Source organism: Gadus chalcogrammus, chromosome 4, assembly GCF_026213295.1.
Source record: "Gadus chalcogrammus isolate NIFS_2021 chromosome 4, NIFS_Gcha_1.0, whole genome shotgun sequence".
NCBI classification, from domain to species: Eukaryota; Metazoa; Chordata; class Actinopteri; order Gadiformes; family Gadidae; genus Gadus; species Gadus chalcogrammus.
The window spans coordinates 8,105,144-8,128,837 of NC_079415.1; the positions used below are offsets into that span (position 1 = coordinate 8,105,144).

Genomic DNA, 23,694 nt, shown 5'->3' on the forward strand with positions numbered 1-23,694 from the left:
CAAAGCTGAAGAAGCTGAGCATTCGGGAAAATGACATCATCGTCCTCCTCCTCCTCATCATCAGCGGTGATGACTCATGTCGATGACGTCACACAGCGGCTGACATTGGCTGCCGTTCAGCCAATCAGTGCTCTTCGGGGCTCTGACTCATCGCGATGAGGATGAGATGGGGAGGATGGGTCAAGGAGGAACTGAGGGCGACTCAAAGACGGCAGTCATTTCCCACAGAGCATATCCGGCTGTGTGTGTGTGTGTGTGTGTGTGTGTGTGTGTGTGTGTGTGTGTGTGTGTGTGTGTGTGTGTGTGTGTGTGTGTGTGTGTGTGTGTGTGTGTGTGTGTGTGTGTGTCAGATCCCAGTATTGTGTGTTATACTGCCACATATTATATTATGCCACACATTGTGGCATTATATGTATTGAGTTGACACCTATATAGTCATGAGGAAGCGAGCATCTCAGGCAGTTGGCCTAATGTTTCATAACTCCTTCATAGGTCCTCTCTCAAACAAATATGACGTAATTAATAAATGCAGCTCAGTGTCACTGAGGACTGGAGCTTGTGATGGGTGGGGGGGTGGAGGCTGGATGTTGCTGATGTCTGCTTAAGGCAGCCTGCAGGTGGCATGTGTTCACCCTCACCATGGAAACCGTTGAGGAACGCCAGATGTCGGAAACCATGGAAACCGTTTCCGCAGTGAAATGCTAGATATTGTTATTATTATTGTAGCCAGTATTATTATTTTATATGATTGATCAATTTGAGGTCATGGACATTTCTACAAAATATGTATTGAATAAATCCAAAATGTAATGAACGTTTTATCCCAGTTCTAAGGCCCACTACTCAGAGTGTGTGGTGCCTGTGGTGGAGCTCAGAGAGAAGATTCCCCCGCTCACATGCAGCTTAACAAAGTCAAAGCTGAGATCTGTCATCATGTGGGAATGCTCTCTGAGAATAGTTGTAGCATAAAGCAGGGAGCCACAATGACAGGGGAGCTAATGTAAAGATGACCATGCCAGTGAATGTAAACATTCTCAGCACAAAGCTGTTGCACAAATGGCGGGTGTAGACATAATGGGTTTTAGGATCTTCAACAGACCCTACAACTACCATCGGCCCCTCACCATCAACAGCTGGGATTTGGGTTCCAAGATGGAGGTGGTGTACTATCTAAAGCAGAAGTCGGTGTACGATCCTATCTAAATATTGAGTTGGTATACGATCTAAAGCTCGAGGTGGTGTACTAGCCTAAGTAAAGCAGGAGGTGGGGAACTATCTAAAGCAGGAGGTGGTGTACTATCTAAAGTAGGAGGTGGTGCAACCCCCTATCTAAAGTAGGAGGTGGTGCAACCCCCTATCTAAAGCTGGAGGTGGTGTGACCCCCTGTCTAAAGCAGGAGGTGGTGTGACCCCCTGTCTAAAGCAGGAGGTGGTTTACTATCTAAAGCAGGCGGTGGTGTGACCCCCTGTCTAAAGCAGGAGGTGGTGTGACCCCCTATCTAAAGCAGGAGGTGGTGTGACCCCCTGTCTAAAGCAGGAGGTGGTGTGACCCCCTGTCTAAAGCAGGAGGTGGTTTACTATCTAAAGCAGGAGGTGGTGTAACACCCTATCTAAAGCAGGAGGTGGTGTAACACCCTATCTAAAGCTGGAGGTGGTGTGACCCCCTGTCTAAAGCTGGAGGTGGTGTGACCCCCTGTCTAAAGCAGGAGGTGGTGTGACCCCCTATCTAAAGCAGGAGGTGGTGTGACCCCCTGTCTAAAGCAGGAGGTGGTGTGACCCCCTGTCTAAAGCAGGAGGTGGTGTGACCCCCTGTCTAAAGCAGGAGGTGGTGTGACCCCCTGTCTAAAGCAGGAGGTGGTGTGACCCCCTATCTAAAGCAGGAGGTGGTGTGACCCCCTGTCTAAAGCAGGAGGTGGTGGGACCCCCTGTCTAAAGCAGGTGGTGGTGGGACCCCCTGTCTAAAGCAGGAGGTGGTGTGACCCCCTGTCTAAAGCAGGAGGTGGTGTGACCCCCTGTCTAAAGCAGGAGGTGGTGTGACCCCCTGTCTAAAGCAGGAGGTGGTGGGACCCCCTGTCTAAAGCAGGAGGTGGTGTGACCCCCTATCTGAAGCAGGAGGTGGTGTGACCCCCTGTCTGAAGCAGGAGGTGGTGGGACCCCCTGTCTGGAGGACCCTCACCGACTTGGAGGACTCCAGGGAGCCGGAGGAGAGCGTGTCCCGGCTGCTGCGGCTCTTGGAGCTGAGGTGCGGCGAGGAGGAGGGCGAGTCGTCGATGTAGGGCAGGATGTCGTGGTACCGCCGCTGCTCCTCGGCGCGGTCCACGTCGTAGCCATAGCTCGGAGGGCCGTCTGGGGGGGGGGGGAGGAGAGAGAGAGGGACTGTGACTCATTCATTGAAGAATAAACCGGATTGAAGGAAATCGATAGTTTTAAGCTAATCTTTTTTATATTGTTTATTGGTTTATTATTACATCAGATAACAGAAATATTGCAAAACCGGAAGCCAGCTTATCTCCTTTGAGTCCCGTAGGACTAACCTTAAGGCCACAGAGGTCTAGCAGTTAGGCCTCCCTCCTTGAGGATGGCCGGTGTGTGCCGAGAGTAGGGAGAGGGAGGGGTGAGGAGAAATGTGGCTTCTTTTCTAAATTTAAGACCGGAGCTATTCTTGCATATTTTACCCAGACGTTTTAGTTAAAGTTTAGGATTATACAGTTTGTGTTTTATAATCACTTTAAGGAAAATAACACGTTCAACGAGCGAATGCTGTGGGACTGAATGAACGGTATTCAGAGAACATCGTTGTTTTCCAACATGAGAAACATTCCCGCACATCCTCTAGCATCAGACTTCAACTTTCTGTCTTCCTTTTCTTCTGAAGCCAACCCACAAAACATTCGTCATAAGTCGTGTCAAGGACCAGCCTGTATTTTGCGGTTCTAGTAAAACAGTCTTAGCCGGATTAGATGATAGGCTAGGAAGGAAACTTCAAAGGCGTGGGAGTGAGAGAATAGAGGAGTGAGTCACAGGAAGCCAGTGCGCAGCACAAGACGTGTAAATCTCCAAATGTCAGACAAGACATTATGGAGATCTTCTCCTCCCACCGCTACTCGCTCAAGAATGCCGTTCCTCAGAGAACGCTGGGCGGGTTTACGTTCGAGCTGACTCAGGCCATATTTTCAGCGTAATGACACATACGCATTCTCCAGCACAAACAAACAAACACACACACACACAACAAACAGCATATTTTCTGCATCTTCGTTTTCACTCGTCCCACATTTAAGGGTCAAGAATCTATTTCCCCATGCTCATTCACTTAAAATTAAATATGACTAATTATGTTTGCTACACTAGGAATGAAAGCAAGCAAGTAAGAAAGAGCTCAGTGTCTAGGGCTAGTCTGACCTTTAACCCACCCACAGTCTGCTGGTGTGTGTGTGTGTGTGTGTGTGTGTGTGTGTGTGTGTGTGTGTGTGTGTGTGTGTGTGTGTGTGTGTGTGTGTGTGTGTGTGTGTGTGTGTGTGTGTGTGAATAATTCTCTTTTAACCAACTGCCCTCTGGGAGTATTTAGGCCAGGAAATATAGAACGTCTGTGTTAGCGAGTGCCTCGCTACACAACACCCAACCACTCTCTATGCAAAGAGACAAAAGCTGGTATTTCATGTTGCCTTACCAAAAAAAGCTTTTAAAATTCCCAACTTTAGTTTATTTTGGTCAAATAACATAAATACTTTGGCTTGAAATGAACGCGTTAGCAATTCTACTGTGTATTTGCATGCGTACCACAGCATATCATCGAGTCCTAGCATAGCAAGGATCTTCATGACACAATAACTGTGGCGGTGCAGTACTGTTGTGCCGCTACGGCCCTGAGCCCAGAAATGCAGGAGATCAAACCAAGAATGTGTGTAGAGAAGCCCTGGGGGTGGGGGGGGTGGGGGGGGGATCCAACCACAGCATTAGACCAAAGAGCTACAGAACACGTGGATAAAATAAAAAGCTAATAATGGCGACCAAAGTATCCTTTGGTCGTTTTCCTTGCGGTTTGACCTTTTAATGAACCCACATGTCCTGACAAAAACCTCTTTGTTGTGAATGTTCTGCATGTATCTCTCTCCCCCCTCTCTCCCTGCCCACACCCCACCCAACACACACACACACCCACACCCTCGGGAGTGGTCATTTTCCAAAAGCAGGTGGAAAACACAATGTTAAAAACAGGATTTCGTAACCATGACACCATGTCAGCACGCATGCCTTTTAAAGCACACAGACATGCAGCACATGGAATTATGTGAACGTTTGAAGTTAGGTTAAATGAAACAACATTCTTGAATGTATGTGATTAGTAGCTGTGGAAAAACCCAACATGAGCCCCTTGTAATAGGACCAAGTGGGTTTGTCTATTGAAACCTATGGAAAAACTGTGTGCCTGCCCGTAGTTCTAAAGACCATATACCAGGACCATGGTCTGATTATTAAATTATGTTCTGAAAACATTTAACAATTACAATTACATTAAGGGCATTTAGCAGACACTTTTATCCAAAGCGACGTACAATTAAATAACATTTGTCCGCAGAAAGAAAGACAACAATTTATCGCTGTCGGTACGGTAAAGATGTTCATAAGAAACAAGTGCCAAGCACTTACAATTGCTAGGTTAACCCATTCCCCGTACATAACAAAGATAGCTAGGATAAGACGCTACACAATGAAATTTAACACTGCACAGTTGCGAGTGTTCGTTAGACAGGAGCTACAGTAAATCCTTCTGCAGTCAGCGCTGGCGCGTGCACGCGTGTGTGCGGGTCTCCTCCCTTGACTCTGGACACCTCCTAATTATCCAATTAAGAGTCAATTGAATCCCGATTTGAGGGGATGGGAGATGAGGGGAGAAAGGGGTGAATTACGGAAAATACAAAGCCATTGAAATGAGAGTGAAGCTGGCTCCAGAGCACAGCTGGGGAGGGGAGACAGGCTTTTTGTTTGTGATTTGATAAACATCTGTGACATCTGTGGTTATTAGTTGTGGATGTGGTGCCATGAATTGCATGTATCAATTCAAAATATATTTATAGATATGATTAGGTTAGGATACTTGAGAAGAAAATATAACTAATTTAATTAATTCGAAACACACCCCCATGAGTCCCACATCCACTCGCCTGTTTTGTTATTTTTATGTTTACAGGTGAAGACTGACCTGATAAACCGGATACATAGACAAACCTGGCCAGTTGTATGCGCTTGAGTATCAATGGCCCCCCAAAGAGTTTCCCTTTTGGGGTGCTTTAGAGATTTTTTTCTCAGAACCCTCGAAAGATTAAATGCTCTCCGGCAGGATGCCAACTGGCCCACCACTGAGGCTTTGTTTAAGATAGATTTAATAATAATCTATTGTTATTCAAGTTTAAAAGATTACATTTGGTTTTATTATTATGTTCCAATTATGTTCAATAATTGTTTAAAATATTTATATTGTTTGTTATTATGTTAATTAAAAGTGTATTTACTTACATTTTGGGACATCTGATATGTAAACTAGACGGCAATTTTCCCTGTGCACAAATGTATTGTATGTACTTTAGTACTACTTTTGTACCGCTGCTACGACTCAATCCTAGGGAACACACTGGATTTATTGAATATGAGTGCCATTTTTTGTGTGTGAATATCAGCATGTGGCTACTAGCCATCTTACCCTTAAGACAGTTGGCTTACCCTTCTTTTTTTCATCCCTGCAAAAATGTATTTACTTCAATCCAAAGAAACTTTGAATAAATGTTTCTTTATCCCATACAAATTCCAAAAAGCTCTTCACCGCTTTGCCTGATACTTTAAACCAAAGCCACAGCAATTAATAACAAAGCCAATGTGGTCATTTTAGCCGGGCCGTCGATTATCTCTGTGGAAGCATTTAGAGCAATCCTTTTTCTGGTGGAAGGCTTGGAAGGTTGCCAAAGCAAGGGAGATTATTACCGTTTGATTTAATTTCTTTGTTTCAGGGGGGAGGGATGAGAGACAGACCAGTGGGAGGAAAGGAAAACAACCACACGGGGGGTACACTTGGCCTCTCACACGGAGAGCAGGAACAGAGGGGAAAATGAGTTCAGAAACAAGGACGGCCACACACGTGCGTGCGTGCGTGTGGGCGTGCGTGCGTGTTTCTGTGTGTTTGTGTGTGTTTCTCTCCGTTTGTGTGTGTGTGTGTGTGTGTGTGTGTGTGTGTGTGTGTGTGTGTGTGTGTGTGTGTGTGTGTGTGTGTGTGTGTGTGTGTGTGTGTGTGTGTGTGTGTGTGTGTGTGTGTTTCTCTCTGTTTCTGTGTGTGTATGTGTGTGTGTGTGTTTCTCTCTGTTTCTGTCTGTTTCTCTCTGTCTGTCCTTCTGTCTGTCTGTGTGTGTCTGTGTGTCAGTGAGTGAGTGCGTGTCTCTGTACCCCCCCCCCCCCCCCCCCCCCCCCCCCCCTGCCAACCTCGTATCCGCCAGCTAAAGCCCCCAATAAGTGCTCGACGTGTCTTTCCGTCGACTGCTCTAAGTCATTAAGAGAGAGTCATTACTCCAGCCCCCAAAGCCTCACGGGGGAGGGGTAGTGCCGGGTGGGTGGCACGGTGGAATAAGTGCTTCAATTGCTGCAAATTCACACAGAGACACTGATTAATAATACAACACTGTAAATCAGCCCGGCTCTACACTGGGTAGAAACACAGGGAGAGAGGGGCTCATTACGGGACCGCCGTTACTACGAGCAACGGCGGTAATGTAAGATGAGGAATTCAATCACTTTCCTCGTGAATGGTGGAGGAGAGGTTGTTTTTATGTGACTTTTTTTTATTTTTATATGCACTGTGATGGGTCTAGACTCTAAAGTGGATGCACTCGGGTGTACGTAAATGGTACCTTCTCTCCCTCTCTCGTTCTGATGAAGATAATCACAGTAATGGCGCATAAGAAAGTAGATGGGAAACATCTACTCTCCATCTGCTCTGAGCACGTGGATCCTTTCACCTTAACACAAAAGCTAAACTTCCTTGTTAGCTATTTCTCTTTTTCCCGTAATCATTTCTGTTCCGCGTCTTTGATCGGGCACTTTGTGTCCCTCAATCAATCAGTCAGTCAACCAGCCCGTCAGCCACATAGTCAAATAATCAGCCAGCCAGTCAGATCTAATACAATCAGCCAGTCGCTCCCTCGTCTCTATGCAGCATCAGGTCTTTGGTGTCACAGCGGATATAAATCAGGAGACGCACTTAAGCCTCCTGACGGATTCTATAATGCATCGTGAGCACCCTGGGCCATCTCATGTGAGCTGATGTGTGCCTGGAGAGATCCCGTGTCTGGATGTGTGTGTGTGTGTGTCTGAGTCTGGGGCCTCTGAACACTCCCTGTGCTGGACCTTGGCACTTTAATCTAACCCGGCAACTTCTCCGGCGCTGGGCTGGCCCCGGGTGTCTGGGTCAGCAGACGGAAACACATTGGGGGAGACGGAGCGCGACACTGACCAACAGATAAAACACAGAGGGGGAGACAGAGTGGGGGAGGGCGAGAGAGAAAGAGTGAGAGAGAGAGAGGGAAGAAGTCTATACAATGGATTTGTTGTTTCTTTAACTGGGAACGAGTAGTCTAGATGCCCTTAGTAGTTTGTATTGTTGTTGCTTTTGTTTTAAATGGGAGACAGAGGTAGGGAATACAATATATACTGCACATCTATCTTCACACACACACACACACACACACACACACACACACACACACACACACACACACACACACACACACACACACACACACACACACACACACACACACACACACACACACACACACACACACACACACACACACACACTTCTTCCGTCCAGGCTCTACCAGTTTGAACAAGGGCCCCACTGACAACAGGACAGCAGGAACCTTACACACATCATCCACCGCAGGCTGCAGACCCATCTGTTCAGAACACATCTTGGCCCATAAAAAATAAATAAAGAATTCTCCATCTATGTTTCAATAATGAAGTCCTTGAAGCAGTTTGCTAATTTGTTGAATTTTATGTTTGCGTGTGATTCGACATCTTTTTGGGTCGTACCTTCACGTTTGAATACACTTATTGTGAGTCACTACGGACCATAGCGTGTCCATGTGTGAACCTTCTCTGCGTTCTCTTGCAATACACAAACCACACAGTACACCTGCTTATTATCCCTCAGGGCCTTGTTACCTTGTTGCCGGGGAGGCTGCTCAGCCAATAAAGATGAAGCTCAGCAACCACTAATGCACCAAGATGGTGCTCAGCAAACACTCAAACAAAAGAGACAGTCCTTAGCAATCACTAAAACAGAACGCATGTCCACCGCAACCCTGCAGTGAGAGCACACATCATCTGTAATTGTATCCATCTGAAATATATTCAAAATAGTCGTTTGATTCCGTTTACCAATGTATTAACACTAGCCTATCACAAAAACAGTTGACGGATCCAGCCTTCCAACCTCCGGAGTTTAATACATACTATTTTAGTTTCAATGAAATGTCTCTACCCCTTTCTCTCTCTGCTCCTGGCACCAGCCCAGCTACCCTCAGGTCTTATCAATGGCCAGCAGCAAGGCATCCAGCCAGACACGGTCCTAATCTGCCCCCTAATCTCTGCTCCAACACAAGTCCCAGCATCCCCGTTGCCCGGGGCCACGGAACGAGACTCGCTTTATGCAGGAGCTGCTTAGGCGACACACATGTGCTTCTGCTAAATGGACTGTACAGAAGACTGTCTCCAGGGGACAACGTTTCCTCGGTTACCATGGATGTCAAGATAAACATGTTGTGTTTGTCTGTGTTATTCGGTGACCTTCTGAGGCCTTGAGTGTAAGAGGGCTATGACACTGCAGAAACATTTAACACAGAAATAAACATATGAATACAGATTCAGACCGGCCTTTTAATGATAAAACCAAAGTCCCTCACTCTCCATCTCCCTACTTCCTATGCGCTGATTAGAGCCAACACACACACACACACACACACACACACACACACACACACACACACACACACACACACACACACACACACACACACACACACACACACACACACACACACACACACACACACACACACACACCAGTATACGTGCACGTTAAAGCACACATGCCACATTTTATAGTGGTTTGTACAGGCAAAAACAATGTAGGATTTGCGTTGCTGTCAAGAACAACAACGTTGCTGTTCTAACTCTCATATGTGAAATTGGAGTTTGAAAACTAAATCCTCACATACTAGGTTTCAAATATAAATGGTACCAATTATGATTTGTTTTATCATTGATTAATTATTACAGGTAGAACCAATTCTTGCTTAATTTCAGCAATTGCCTGACTTGATTTTTATGAAACTGAATCCATGTGCCACATTATGACAGTCCTCTGTTTGTGATATATTGTGCACAATTGCTAAATAATAACCAAGTATACACCCTTGAAATATGTTATAATCATGACCTACAACTCTAAGTTGGTTTGCTTTGAATTTCTGGGTGCAATCATGATTGCCTTGGCTCCAAAACCACATAATCTAGAGTGAAGTAACCTTCTACCCTATAATATACTAGCATGCATACCTAGAGCTAGTATACTACTATGCTTTGAGTTTCGAAATATACATTGGCACAAACAGACATACAGCCAGACAGAGACAGACAGGCAATCTACGAGAGTGGGAACCAACTGGGAACTCGGGTCATCAAAATGAGGCCACGGGATAATTAGTAGCATAAACAAAGGGTTGAATCCTCCACCGACACATTTTTCCACTATCCTACTTTCAACTATTCCTTTGACTGTCAGACTCCGGAAGGGTATGGCCAATCTCTCCCCTGAATCTCAAATCCAGATATTTTTATGTACTATCTTGCGTAAATAATCTATGATAATGAATAAACAATGTGGTGAATAAGCGCGATGCCTTTCATTTTAAGGTTGAAAAAAAAAATGTATCGGGCTGCAAAACACAGTGCAGGTTTCAGTGTCTTTGCCGGCTGCAATGTGTGGTATGATAAAGGAGGAGGATTCTCATAACATCACAACCCCCCCAGGTCCAGCTAAGCATGCACAGGACGGAAACAGACCAGGACCTTCGTCTCCGTGGCAACTACACAGCCAGCAGAGAACCGCTGGGGTGCTTAGAGCAGAATGGCTTGTGTGTCTTTAAGGTGACAAAGTGTCTTCCTGTCCTCAGCAGAAAAGCACAGCCGCGCCATGCACGCACACCCACACACACACACACACACACACACACACACACACACACACACACACACACACACACACACACACTCTAAATGTGTTGTTGATTAAGAAAACATCATAATTAATTTATACATCTGTTCCATAATAAATAGCACTCCAGTCCAACATTTTCCCCAAATGTACAACTCTCTGCGAGTGATACAAGACAGAACCAGGTATACTAGAAAAGCAAAATACAATTCTAAAATAAAGCACATTATGGGTATGGAATAGAAGGGAAGCAGAGTAGACATCTAGAGAGAGGAGTTATGGAGGCCACTAGACTTCTAGAGCTACAGATGATAAGAGGGGGTAGCTACACTAGACTTATAGAAAGGTGAGGAGAAACAGAGGCTATACTAGACATCTAGAGAAGAATGAGACTAGAGAACGAGGTTACACTGGACATCTGGAGAAAGAGATGATGTGAGACAGAAGATACACTAGACTTCTGGAGAAAGATGATGAGACAGAAGCTACACTTGAGTTATAGAGAAAGATGAGACAGAAGCTGCACTAGACTTCTAGAGAAGGATGAGGAAAAACGGAGGCTACACTAGACTTCTAGAGAAGGATGAGGAGAAACAGAGGCTAGACTAGACTTCTAGAGAAGGATGAGGAGAAACAGAGGTTTCATTAGACTTTTAGAGGAGGATGAGAGAGACAGAAGCTACACCCGACTTCTAGAGAAAGATCAGGAGAGACAGAAGCCAAACTAGACTTTTGGAGAAAGATGAGGAGAGATGGAGGCTGCATTAGACATTTGGAGCAACAGCGGAGAATGAAGTATGGGGAGAAACAGAACGACTCATCTCATTTCATCTGCGCCCCCCAGGGGGTGGAAATGACGAGATTTCAATTCCTACTTTTAAGATCACATTTTGATGGGTAGAAACTCGCTCTAACTGGCCCCGGAGCAACGAAAGACAGACGTTTGGAGATTCATGTTTTCTGCCTGGTTTCACTGTGTGATGGTAACTAAAGTGCTCCTCGAGATCAGGCGCTTTAAAAAACATGAAAAACGTTGGCCTGCATCTGTGACTCAAACATTCCTGTGCCCAAAATACTGTCTTACTGAAAAAGTCCTCCCTACCACTTGAATGCTCCTCCTCCTCCACCTCCCCCTCCTCTACTCCTCGTATCTCCCTCCTCTCTCGCTATCATTATCCTCCTCTCTCTGGCGCTGTAGATTGATGAGGGATGTAGCAGTGCAGGTTACATACTAGCTGGGGAAACCTTAGACACCTTATCTAACTCTAGCCCGTTTCTATGGGAGTGGATGGACCCTATTGTCTCATAGCGTCCATCTATACACACCAACTCTTTCTGACGTGGGCACCAATGAAAACATATTTGCATTGTACCGACAATCATGGATTTGCATTATGTATTCCGTTTGTTGTGAGGTACTTTATATTGAATATATTATGCATGATGATGTATGTTATAGATATGAATATATTCATATATCGGTGACATTCCCTGGCGATTGCACGTTTGATTCTCCCACGAGATCTTTCAAAGGAAGATGAGATGGAGGAAGGTTTACCATGTAACAAACATATCAGCGCTATACATGTACAAAGGAAAGCACAGTTAAACCTAAAATGAAGTTTGCTCAATAGCACGGATACATTTTTTCTGTCGCAAAATGCAATATAATACATATAAGACAAAGAAAACATTGTTCCCTGCAGAATGCATGGCCTACATGACCCCCTCACGGATGCTAATTTAGACAATTTGAACGACAATGGACACTCATTAGCCGGTCATTAACAGGTCAGAGTAAATGCAGCCGACTATAAAGAACGGGCAGAGGTCTGAGACACTGAATTTTCTTTCTAATTACTCGTCTTTTCTCAATGGAATGGAGGGCTGGCTTTAAATGTCAAGCTTCTGGTTATGGTTACATTTCCGAAGGTATATCTGGATCCACATCTGATCCACATCATCGTTACCTGGAGTTTTAAAACTGAAAGTTGAATTAAAAACAAAGTCGTATTTTATTTGCTTTCATTTAACAGATTTAAAAAGACCGTAACTTGTTAAAATCGAGCATTGTCCGAGTCATGAGTCGACTTGCTGCGGAAAGCCTGTGTGAGCATTTGCACAGTGTATTATACCATTACTAAGGCTTTTAAAAGAACCAACACCAGTGGCCCACTTAACCCTCCTTCCAAAGGCGCCTGGCGCAGATCTAAAACGAGTTTATCCAAACTCTAAAGAACAGCGGTTACAAGTAGAGGGTACCTCTAACCAACATATTCCCTACACTTCACCCAAGTGCCTCGATTAAACAAAGTAGGTTACTTTGTGCGCTCCAAACACAATGTTCAGAAAGGTCATCCCCAACACCCCACATGCAACACGAAGATGGAGTAAAGAATTGGGAATGTATCAGAGAAGAGCACTCTAGGACTTTGGACTATGCCTGTCATTATTATACCATTGGGTTTCTACTTATTGTTAGATGCATGTTCCTGTGTGTGTGTGTGTGTGTGTGTGTGTGTGTGTGTGTGTGTGTGTGTGTGTGTGTGTGTGTGTGTGTGTGTGTGTGTGTGTGTGTGTGTGTGTGTGTGTGTGTGTGTGTGTGTGTGTGTGTGTGTGTGTGTTAGTGTGTGTGTGTGTGTGTACCCACTAGTGTCCGGGGGTGTAAAAGTCAGCTGCGGGGCATGCAGGTGGGGGTGGGGGTGGGCCCGGGCTGTAATGGTCCACTGCAGCACAAGGCCGCTCATTAGACAGATGTGCAGCTCTGGTGAACGCGGTCCCACACGCTTAGCACATGCCAAGAACGGAGTCGCTCAAGGGCTAAAGATACGCCTGCCCGCCCGCCAACCCTCACACCCACAGTAGAAATCATCTGAGGCCTCGATTTGTCCTTGTGTCTTCCAAATGAGTAGTCAGTTGCCAAACATTCTCTTACGTGAATATTTCCTTTGCCACTAAATAAATACCAATGCTTACCAAGACACGCACACACAAACACACAAAGACTCTTGACCGTGGAGAATCTGTATTGAACTCCAGGTGACCCATATCTCAGCAGAGGAGACGGGGAGGAGAATACACTTGAAGACGAGAGCAGAGAGGAGCTAATCAACTACAAGGGAAGCATAGGAAAAGGGCTGAGCAGATGTAAGAGTGAGGAGAGGAAGGGAATCAGACGGAGATAGACCCAACAGTGAAGGACAGAATAGGGAGAGGAGGAGGAAGAGTGGCACAAGACGTGTGGCACCAGGGAGAACAAAGGACTCACTTTTCCGCCATTTGAGAGCTTGTGATAATGAATCAGGCATATGCGACCAGTCTGTCTGTTGGTGTGTGTGTGTGGTGTGTGTGTGTGTGTGTCTGTTGGTGTGTGTTTCAGTGTGCGTGTGTGGTGTGAAACTAATGTAACTCTACCACATCACCTCCCTCTACACATCGTCGGAAATCCGCCGTTAACTGAAGAGGTATTTGAAAGCGTGCATACAAAACCGGTTTGTGATTGACAGGCAAAAACAAAAGGCTGTGCGATACACATCACACAGTGGGAAACTGATGACATAGCCAGATTGTCAAGACTACAATCCATTATACACCAATTTGGTTAATTGAATATTAGCATTAAGATAGATACTGTATGTAGATCAGAAGAGAATACTTTTCTATCGGCATTTAGCTTCTGTCGCTCAATGTTTTTGGGAGATTGATCTTGCTATCATGTGAGGGGAGGTGATACTTCAAACTTTTTATCATCTCTTTGCCTCGCTCTCGAACAATCGTTACTTTCCACCATCCGTTATATTTTTTATTTATCCATTATTGTGTAATCGTTTTCAGAAGTACATTTAAACCCGGGAGCCTTTTTTTATGTTTCTTCAAAAAGCCATTCAACAAAGAGCATTGTTTACCGTACAGCCCTGTAGCTAAAACAAATTGCTAGTTTGGGAGTCAGCAATACAACAAACAGCCGAAGGGACCGAGAGACAGACAGAACACGGGGATGTGTGGAGATAGAAGTTTGTTTGTGTGTGTGTGAGTGAGGAGAATGAATGATAGCTAGAAAGTCATTATGCAACCAAAGAGCAACACTTACACATGATTACACTACAGCGGCCTGTGCTAAACAAAGAGCTACATTCAGCTCTATTCCTTCTGTTGTTTTACAACAGCGCACATACAGAGGTTACACGCCGGTTGACAATTCTCCATGTTGTTCATGCATAGGAGGAAACTAATGGATCGCACTGATTGCTAACATGCAAATCAACATAGTGTTACGTTGGTGTGCAAGCTTATGGTTCAGCCGAATCAGAATTTATTCACAATTTTTTACATAAAAAAACAGGCATCAAGTACAATTCAAGAATATAGTATGTATGGGCGTTTCCCACTATGCATCACTGTGAATCTAGATCATTTTGGCTTATAATAATGGAATATACAGAAAGAGGATAAATATGTATTGTAATAATCTTTATTCAGCCAAATGCTACTCCAATGTAATACTAGAAATAAAGATTCAATACCGCACATATGCAGAGTACAGAGCTGGGGAATTTGGTCCATCCAAATCAGATTACTGGAAGTAAACCAAAATGGAAAATGAACAATAAACAATGACGTAAGCAGCAGGAGGCGACTATCAGTATCAAATCCTATCGACTGGCTCACGAAACGTCACCACAGATCACATTTCCCTGTTCAATTCCCCAATACACTGCATCTCTCCATTTATAGTTCCATTAATCCAATTTCACAAGGCAAGGCGGATTTGTTTTTCACCATCGTGTGTCCCCTACGTTACCCCATTAAAGTCGGGAGGATAATACAACGGACAATGTGTTCTTTACAATACGACCATCTGGAAGATGTGCGTGGCTCGTGGGAGTCATGCACGCAAATCGAGGAGGAATACGATGATACACACATGACACATACATGCCGACCGTCATGAGTGTGTGCCGAGAGAAGAGCAGAGCCTATTATCACAAGAGTATTTTTAGCAACAAACAAACTATTTCCCTGAAGGGTCCGCATGCTCCATTAATCTGCTCATGAGAGCGTCTGGAGGGAGGGCGAGCAGGAGAGAGGAGGAGTGAACCACGTGGTCGGAGGCTCACACTAACACCCATGTACTCGCTCACACTGAGAACTGGCATCAATCTGTCGATGTAGCCACTAACGTATGCATACATGTACATGACCACGTATGCACGTGCACATAGACACTTAAATGGGCATGTCAACACACACACATGAATCAGGACATGTAGCCACTAACATATGGATAGGCACAAATTCATACATGTACATGACCACGCATGCGCGCACACACACACACACACACACAGTTGTTTTTTGTGAAAAACAGCTTAAAAATATGGTCGCAAGACTAGGGCTCGAGACACATTTGAGACTCATGTGCAGCATGAGTTTATCCTTCTCCCGTATCTGTCTGGGTATGGAGCTGAGTCATAACATGATCACCATCATCATCATCCTCATCGTCACTGGACCATCTGCTAAATAACATTCTCCAAGTTGTTATCAGGGGCCTACTTACATATAAACATCAGTGAACAACCAGGGACCACTAGCACAGAGTGGGCAGTGATTCACCCCAACTGGAAAACACATGTGGAAACGGAAGCAGAAGAACTGGTCAAATAATAAGTTTAGACACACACACACACACACACACACACACACACACACACACACACACACACACACACACACACACACACACACACACACACACACACACACACACACACACACACACACACACACACACACACACACACACACACACACACGACAGAAAGCAGACAGAGCAGTCTAACATGTTTCAAGGAAACAAAACCAGGGCGTGGTGAATAATTATGACACTGTTTATACTACACAATGTAAACAAAGCAGCGCAACAGAGTATATTGACATTTTAAATATGGAGGAGGTTTGTTTACAACTAATGTGACACAGACAGAGCTTTTTTTTTTATTGCCTGTGTGTCTTTTTCCTCCCCTCATAGTTGAAGTCATTAGACGAGTCAGGCAGGCTGAGCTAGCTGCTGCTGAGCTCACGCATGTGCTGTGAAAGCACTTGTACTTAAGTCTCAATAGACAACCGAAACTCACTTATACACAAGTCGTTCAATCCCAATTGATTTAAGCGTTGCTATAACATGCAACAGAATACACAAATGCTCAAATTGAATGGTCAAATGGTCAGCGTCACGCACTGGCATTTAAGTTAAATAGTAGGTACCGTTTGTAAGCAAAAATGTCAACACAAAACCTGGTTTAAAGAAGATGTTAATAGATAAATCATGGCCTAAAATGCACTACAACGGGATGTAAATATGTCAACTTAACTGGCAGAGCAGGAAAGACCATACTCTTACATTTTAAGTTGAAAAATTAACAAGCATGCACGGAGTAATGTGCAATGTTAACATATTCAGTGAGGCATGCTACTGGGGCACTTGGAGTGACAAAAGTAACCTTTGAGGGCATAGTTGTGAACTTCTGGCATGGAGCCCAAGGCAACAAACAGTGATTAGTCTGCCAGAGGTTGGCGAGACATGGAGGTAGAAAGAACGAGAGTGGGAGAGAGGGGGAGAGGGACAGAGAGATTTGAAACAGTTCTGAGTGTATTAATGCAAGACGGTTATCCTGTCCTTTTAAAACATTTATATTCTTTCAAACACCTTAAAAAGGCAGAGAGAGTGAGGCAGAGTCAGAGAGAGAGAGATTTAATTGATCAAGAAAGCTACAGTATATATATATATATAGACAAGAGAGGGATGCACAGAGAAAGGAGAGTGAAACAGAGGGAGATAAGACACAGATTCTATTCAAGAACAAAACGACACGCTTTGTCAAACTCAAGCGATAACTAACTAAATAGGACAAAGTCGTCACGCGACCTACTTTCCACCATAAGTGGACCAGTCAATCAAAGACGACAATGGGAGAGGCAGGAAGCCCTGAGAGTGTGTGTGTGTGTGTGTGTGTGTGTGTGTGTGTGTGTGTGTGTGTGTGTGTGTGTGTGTGTGTGTGTGTGTGTGTGTGTGTGTGTGTGTGTGTGTGTGTGTGTGTGTGTGTGTGTGTGTGTGTGTGTGTGTGTGTGTGTGTGTGTGTGTGTGTGTGTGTGTGTGTGTGTGTGTGTGCCCGGGTGTGAAACGGAGAGACAGGAGCAGGGAGGGAGCGCGATGGAAAGAAAGAACAGGAAAGGAGAGGAGAGACAGGGAAAGGGGGACAAAGAGAATAGGTAAAAAAAAAAATGGCAAAAAGGCAAACAAAGACATGAGCAGGGAGGGGTGTGGGAGAGGGCTCCAAAGCCCCATGTGGTCAGTTAATCTCGCTCTCTCCCTCTCATTACCGACTAGGGTCCACCCAACAAGCTGTAAAAGAAGCATGCACGGAATGGAGATTGAAGAATCATGCATTTTTCCTTTGGCCGAGCTGATACCCCCTGGCACGTGGTGGTCATCCATCTTGCCTCTCACCTGGGGGCTGAAGGCTCCGTTACGGCTCCACGTCGACGCAACGCGATGACCACGCAGACGCTTCGACGGAGTTCTTGAACCTGTTTTGGCTCGGCGTCGGGTTTTAGAGAGCGGACCAATCACAGCCCTTGATGCTGCGTCGCCTCGACGCAAGGTTAACATCTTTGGGAGGCGCACGTCAGGCCCTTGCGTTGTGTTGACGTGGAACCATAACTAAGCCTTAGGCCTTTGAACACGCCTAAAATACCGGTGAAGACAGTCCAATGTTATCGCTGTACCTGGCCCGGGCACTCACACGCCCGGGCCAGGAGAGGGGGGGGGGGGTGGCTCAGCGGGGCCCTTAATGACCACAGCGAAGCCGCCTCTGCTGCGGCTGCCGTGGTCGGCCCCGGGGCCAAGCTCAGCGCGTTCCGCTCCTTCTGCGCTACGACCGCGGGCAGACTCCCGTGCGCTCTGGATGTCTTGTGACAGAGGTTGGGGGCCGCGCATCTCACAGGCGTTTATATAATTTAGAAGATTGATAGGAAATCACAAATAAACTGTGTGCGCACACGCAGGCGCACACACACGCACACACATCCACACACACACACACACACACACCAATGAATCAGCTGGAGACAGGGAAGTCCAGAACACATCAAGTTAAAAAGAGACTGTATTTCTTCCTCTGATGACTAAGCGCTTCCCAGCCAACAGCTATAAAAGGTTTGCTGTTCCCGTTTAGAATATCCTTTCCAGATCGAACTGTATTAGGACCAGTATAGCAGTATAGTCCCGGTCAACCCCCCCCTGGGAGTACGAGGAAGGACGCGGGTCCCACAGTTCCGGCTCACGGTCACGACTCAGCTACTTTTCACCGTTTTTGGCTCCCCGTCATTGAGTATGCGCTTTATAATGAGCCATGTTGACCATGGCGTTATACTACGAGTGTTAGAGAAGCTGAGCCCTCTTGTACCCGGCCCACCACTTGAACCGCTCCCAAGAGGGAGCTCCACACATCCACACATACTCTCTAAGTGCCTCCACAAAGGCACTCTGTCATCACCAAATGAACGGGAGCGTAGCTCGGAGCAGACTAGAATGTTCATAAACTGGTTGGCGAGGAATGGCAGAAACATAGAATTATAACCCCGTTTTTTTGGGTTCACTGGCCCCTTTACACGTTTGGCAAGTTCCTGAATGCCTGTCTAACGCTTTTGTTGTCAAATAAATATCAGCTAGTTAAGCTAGGGTGTCCTTTTGACCTTGGGAGTAAAAGCGCTAGGGAAAATTGGGGGCCAAATATAGAACCAGTCCATCTAAGTCCAACTAAATCCAATAGGAGCTTTTAGCCACGATAGAAGAAAAGAGGATATGCATAATGCTATTTGATATAACCACCATCGATCCACAATATAACGCAGAAAGCCCAATAAAACCCAATTGTATTGAGTATTGATAGGCCACACATTAATGCCTCAAGCCCAAGGCACACAGAGTGCAAATATACAAGTTTAACGGACCAATGCACAAGTATACCGAGGGCTGTATTTTTGGCTGAAAAAAAATCGAGGGAGCAAGAGACCGAGAGCGAAAAGAGAACGCCTGCCAACTGTGTGATTTATCATGTAGCACCACATTAAATACATCAACATAACACTGAGAACATAAGAACAAGACCGAGGGAGGTAATGTGTGAGGAGAGGGGGGGCATGCAGGGTGAAGGCAGGAGATGTAGACCGTGTGGACCATTAAAATCACTGCTTCGTCACGGTGAGTCCTCTAACTTTCCGTTAGTACCGTTAACAGAAAGACAACGGCTGCCATGAAACATTTAACACGACGAGGGCGGCGAAGTGTATTGAACAGAAAGAGAGACACTTCCCTCTCGTTTACTGTATCTGCGTGCAAGTATCAGGGCAGTGAAAGAAGTTCTGGGGATGGGATAAGATTTTACATTCATGTTTTTATCCAAACAACCGGAGCCAGATTATGTGATAAAAACTAATAAATACATATATATATGATAAAATATATAATAAATAAATCTGCATTGTACTGCATATGCTCAACTTAAATATCCGTTTTGTACAATGTAAATAACCGCCTTACACAGTACTTTTATAGCTTAGCTTGCGTACTCGTGACGAAACCTCTGGGTAACGTTTGCGCATCTTCCACACGCACAGAAATTGGATACAACGACTCCCAGTGCTCCAGATTTCCGCACAACAACAAATTGTCTATATGCTGCGTAGCGGAACGGTATTTACTCCCCTGGGTCTGGAAGATCAGACACTCGTCGGCTATCGTTCCATACCTGTCCTGCAAGGTGCAAGACCCCCTCCTGCAAAATACAGACTTCCATAGGTGGCAGCAAGGAAACATAGGAGTCATGATGTAGTATATGTAAAGAGTGGTGTAACTGGCTAGGCTGAGGTCTGTGAAGGAGATTTGAAGGTCACACAAACCATAACCTAAATATGAAATAAAATGTAGCGAGGCCTTAGTCATAATGATATTTTTACCCTTTCACATTTCTGGCCTTTCTGCGTTGAGGTACATCAGAATGGATTCCCTTATCCAATAAGTTAACACTTCCCTGACAGACCACAGGAATCATTTATCTGCAACATCTCCCCTGTCCAAGACCCAGACCATCATGAATCTCCTACAACAGCTTTCCTACCCGGGGCATCGGGTGTTCTTTTGTGCCTTTATGGACAGGACTTTGAGGACAAGTGAGCGGACACATTGCATAGGACCACCAATTTGAATCGAACCTAGCGGATCCCAACCCAAAAATTCAGCCAAAGTGATTAGCGCAAAAGTTACTCGCACAAACACTAGAACATGTGTGTGGGTGTCTATGTATACGTGTGTGTCTTTCTCTTTCTGGACATGGTAGAGTGGCTTTCTGTGGCTGTGACCCAGTGCTGTGTCTCATGGCAGGGAACATGACACCCCTGCAGCACACTCAGATCCAGTTTAGCAAGAGGAGGGCTGCAGGCTTCAATAATGGATGAAGAACCCTCCTGAGACCCCCTCTTCTTTCAGGGGGGGTTAGGTTGGTGTCACGGTAGGAAAAAATATAAATATTGAATACTTAGCGGCCTTTCAACTCTCTCTCTGTGTGTGTGTGTGTGTGTGTGTGTGTGTGTGTGTGTGTGTGTGTGTGTGTGTGTGTGTGTGTGTGTGTGTGTGTGTGTGTGTGTGTGTGTGTGTGTGTGTGTGTGTGTGTGTGTGCGTGTGTTCTTTTCTTGATTTGTCGAAATTAATCAGAGGCTGCACATTGGGAACATCTATTTAAATGCATATGTTATGGGGAGATGGAAACACGATAACAAACCGAGAAACACAATTATAATGCATTGATTAATAATGCATTATAAATATGAATTATTCATAATACAGCAGCTTTTTTATCAGCTTTTGGTCCAGGGCGGGTTGAACCCCAAAGCTGTACCTTATGGAAACAATAAACAGGAATGCTAACCCAGCAACATTCCTGGTACGCATAATTGACGTGTTTACATATGAACCACATACGTCAAAACTTCACCTTTACAAACAGCCTGGTTGACCGTTTAACCTGCATACATTCAGCACAGTCCATCACCTACTCAACGGCTGTTCATGTGTAGGCTTGTGAATTGGGACAAACTAAAGACTTGCTGAGAAGAAATGCATTGTAAAAGACGTTTAAAACTAAAGCAGGACCAGAAAAAACTACACTTGAACGAGTCAGAAAAAACACAGACCTGTCCAAGTCAAGAAGTGACTTCAACATGAAATGCTTATGGAGAAGGCAAATTCATGACGAGGAACATGTTGAAGATAAATAATAAAGCCTTACTCAATATCAATAATATGAACACCAACGGTAACATTTAAAAAATATTGAATATGGGAACCAAACAACCCTAAATCTTTTCCACAAGCTAAAACTAGCACAGGTCCACTTCGAAAATAGGACATACAGAACTATATCCGGAAGAGATACCTTAAAAAAAACACCTTCTGGATACACAAGCAGGTGCACCGTTCGCAACACTTCAAACTACTGGCCCTCTTACTTTTGTAAATGGCATTTAAACTCAGTGAGCGAATGGAAAGAGGAAAAAGAGGTGGTTTGTGGTGGGAACCGGTTAGAATAAGAGCTGAGGGGGGGGGGGGGTTCAGAAGGAAGGAGAGAGCTGGTTTGTGGTGGCGGTAAGGCCAGATGGAAGGAGTAGGGAGGTACAGCGGCCGCATCCAACACAGTGGCTCTAGGCTTTGACTACAGCCGAGCAAAACTAAAACTAGACTTGTCGCCATGTGTATTTTCTGAAGAAGACGTGTGAAGTTGCATGAGCCACCTCTTCGCATGCACAGTTTTTTTCCCATCAGCATGCTAACATGCTAACGCTAGCAAGGCTAATATAAGTAAAATATCATGATTAGGGAGGATGTTTACCAAATTGTTTGTCATTTGGGTTTAAGCCAAAAAATGTCAATCTTTTCCAAAACTTTCAAGCTACAGAAACGTCAAACCAGCTCGACTTTATGGATCACTTTACGTCAAATGAGGGCCTTCTACCAAGTTTCAGAACAGTTCCTCAAACAGGGCGGGGGGGCACGGCCGTTTAGGGTTGGAACGCCAGATATAGAGCCCCCTGTGGTCAAGTGGTACCAAACTTTTTGGAGACCTCCTTCCTTTCGGTTGTGTTTCACTTGTCAAGTCCCGAGTGTTTGAGTGGATGAGGGGCCAGAGCTGTGTGTTTTAGACCAGAATTATAACAGGAGGAATTTCTAGAAACACAATAGGTATCCAAAGATACTGGGCTTAGAATATGTTACCATATTGGGCTTGCTTTGCAACCACACTTATAATTACACACAAAATATCAATAGTGTGGCTAGCTCTGCCACCACACGTATGAAAAGATTAAGAAGCAATTCTCCCTCTCTCCGTCTTTCTACAAATAACAGGAGGTCTACAAAGATCCTGCTGACTGCTCCCTACACCAAACTGAATAAACATCTGCATGTGTATTTAGGGATGCACCGATCCGATATTTGTATCGGTATCGGTACCGATATTGAAGACATTTCTAGATCGGGTATCGGTGACAAATGGCCCGATCCATATTTAAAAAAAATATATATTTTTTTTTTTATTTGCACTAAACTATAGAAATTATTATTATTATATTATTTATTTTGTTTTACATTGTATTTTGAATCCGTTTGCACTGACTGAACCAGTCACAATATATATTTATGATTACAATTGTTTTACTGGTGCATAATTATTTAATAAATAAGTAATTCAGTTAATTTACATCTGTTTATTTGTTTGTTTTTTTTTAAATAGGAAATGTTTAAGTCAAGTCTCATGATCCCAGTCTTTTCCCCTCAATGAAACTTACAGTTTGTAGCCATAATTTCGCGCTGTTTTTCTATATCGGTATCGGATCGGTATCGGCCGATACTAAACCTCAGATATCGGTATCGGTATCGGAGGTGAAAAAAGCGGATCGGTGCATCCCTAGTGTATTGCGGCCTCTCTTCTTCCTCCTCCCCTTCTGAACATAAAGATGTGATGTACTCTGATAAGGGGTAGCCGGGGCCCATCTTCTAGCCCAGCCCCCACAACACTCCACTTCCCCACTCACACAGCTGTCTTTCACATGCAGTATAGAGAGATGGTGTGTATGGACGTGTACACACTATAAAATTCCAGAAATTCCAACCTGTTTACTCTTTCCTCCCCCTTCCCCTCCCCTCGTTTACTCGTTCATCAAGCGCCTCTCCTCCGCGATACTTCCAGACCCAACTTTGGGAGCAGAGGATGTTAGCCCAAATTAATACAGGAATGTTGTCGACCTATGTTTGAAGTAAAGATTCAGACAAGACTTTAAACAGTGACCTACCTAACCTGCTCCGTGACTCTG

General features: G+C 44.8%; 1 protein-coding gene across 1 annotated transcript in view; it reads right to left on the reverse strand.

The window, feature by feature from the left end:
* The window catches only part of bcr (BCR activator of RhoGEF and GTPase), a 54,029-nt gene that overhangs the window by 22,422 nt on the left and 7,913 nt on the right, over positions 1-23,694 (reverse strand). Inside the window, exon 3 of the mRNA XM_056589338.1 lies at positions 2,176-2,345. Coding sequence (XP_056445313.1) covers positions 2,176-2,345 — 170 coding nt within the window. The remainder of the gene's footprint in view (positions 1-2,175; positions 2,346-23,694) is intronic.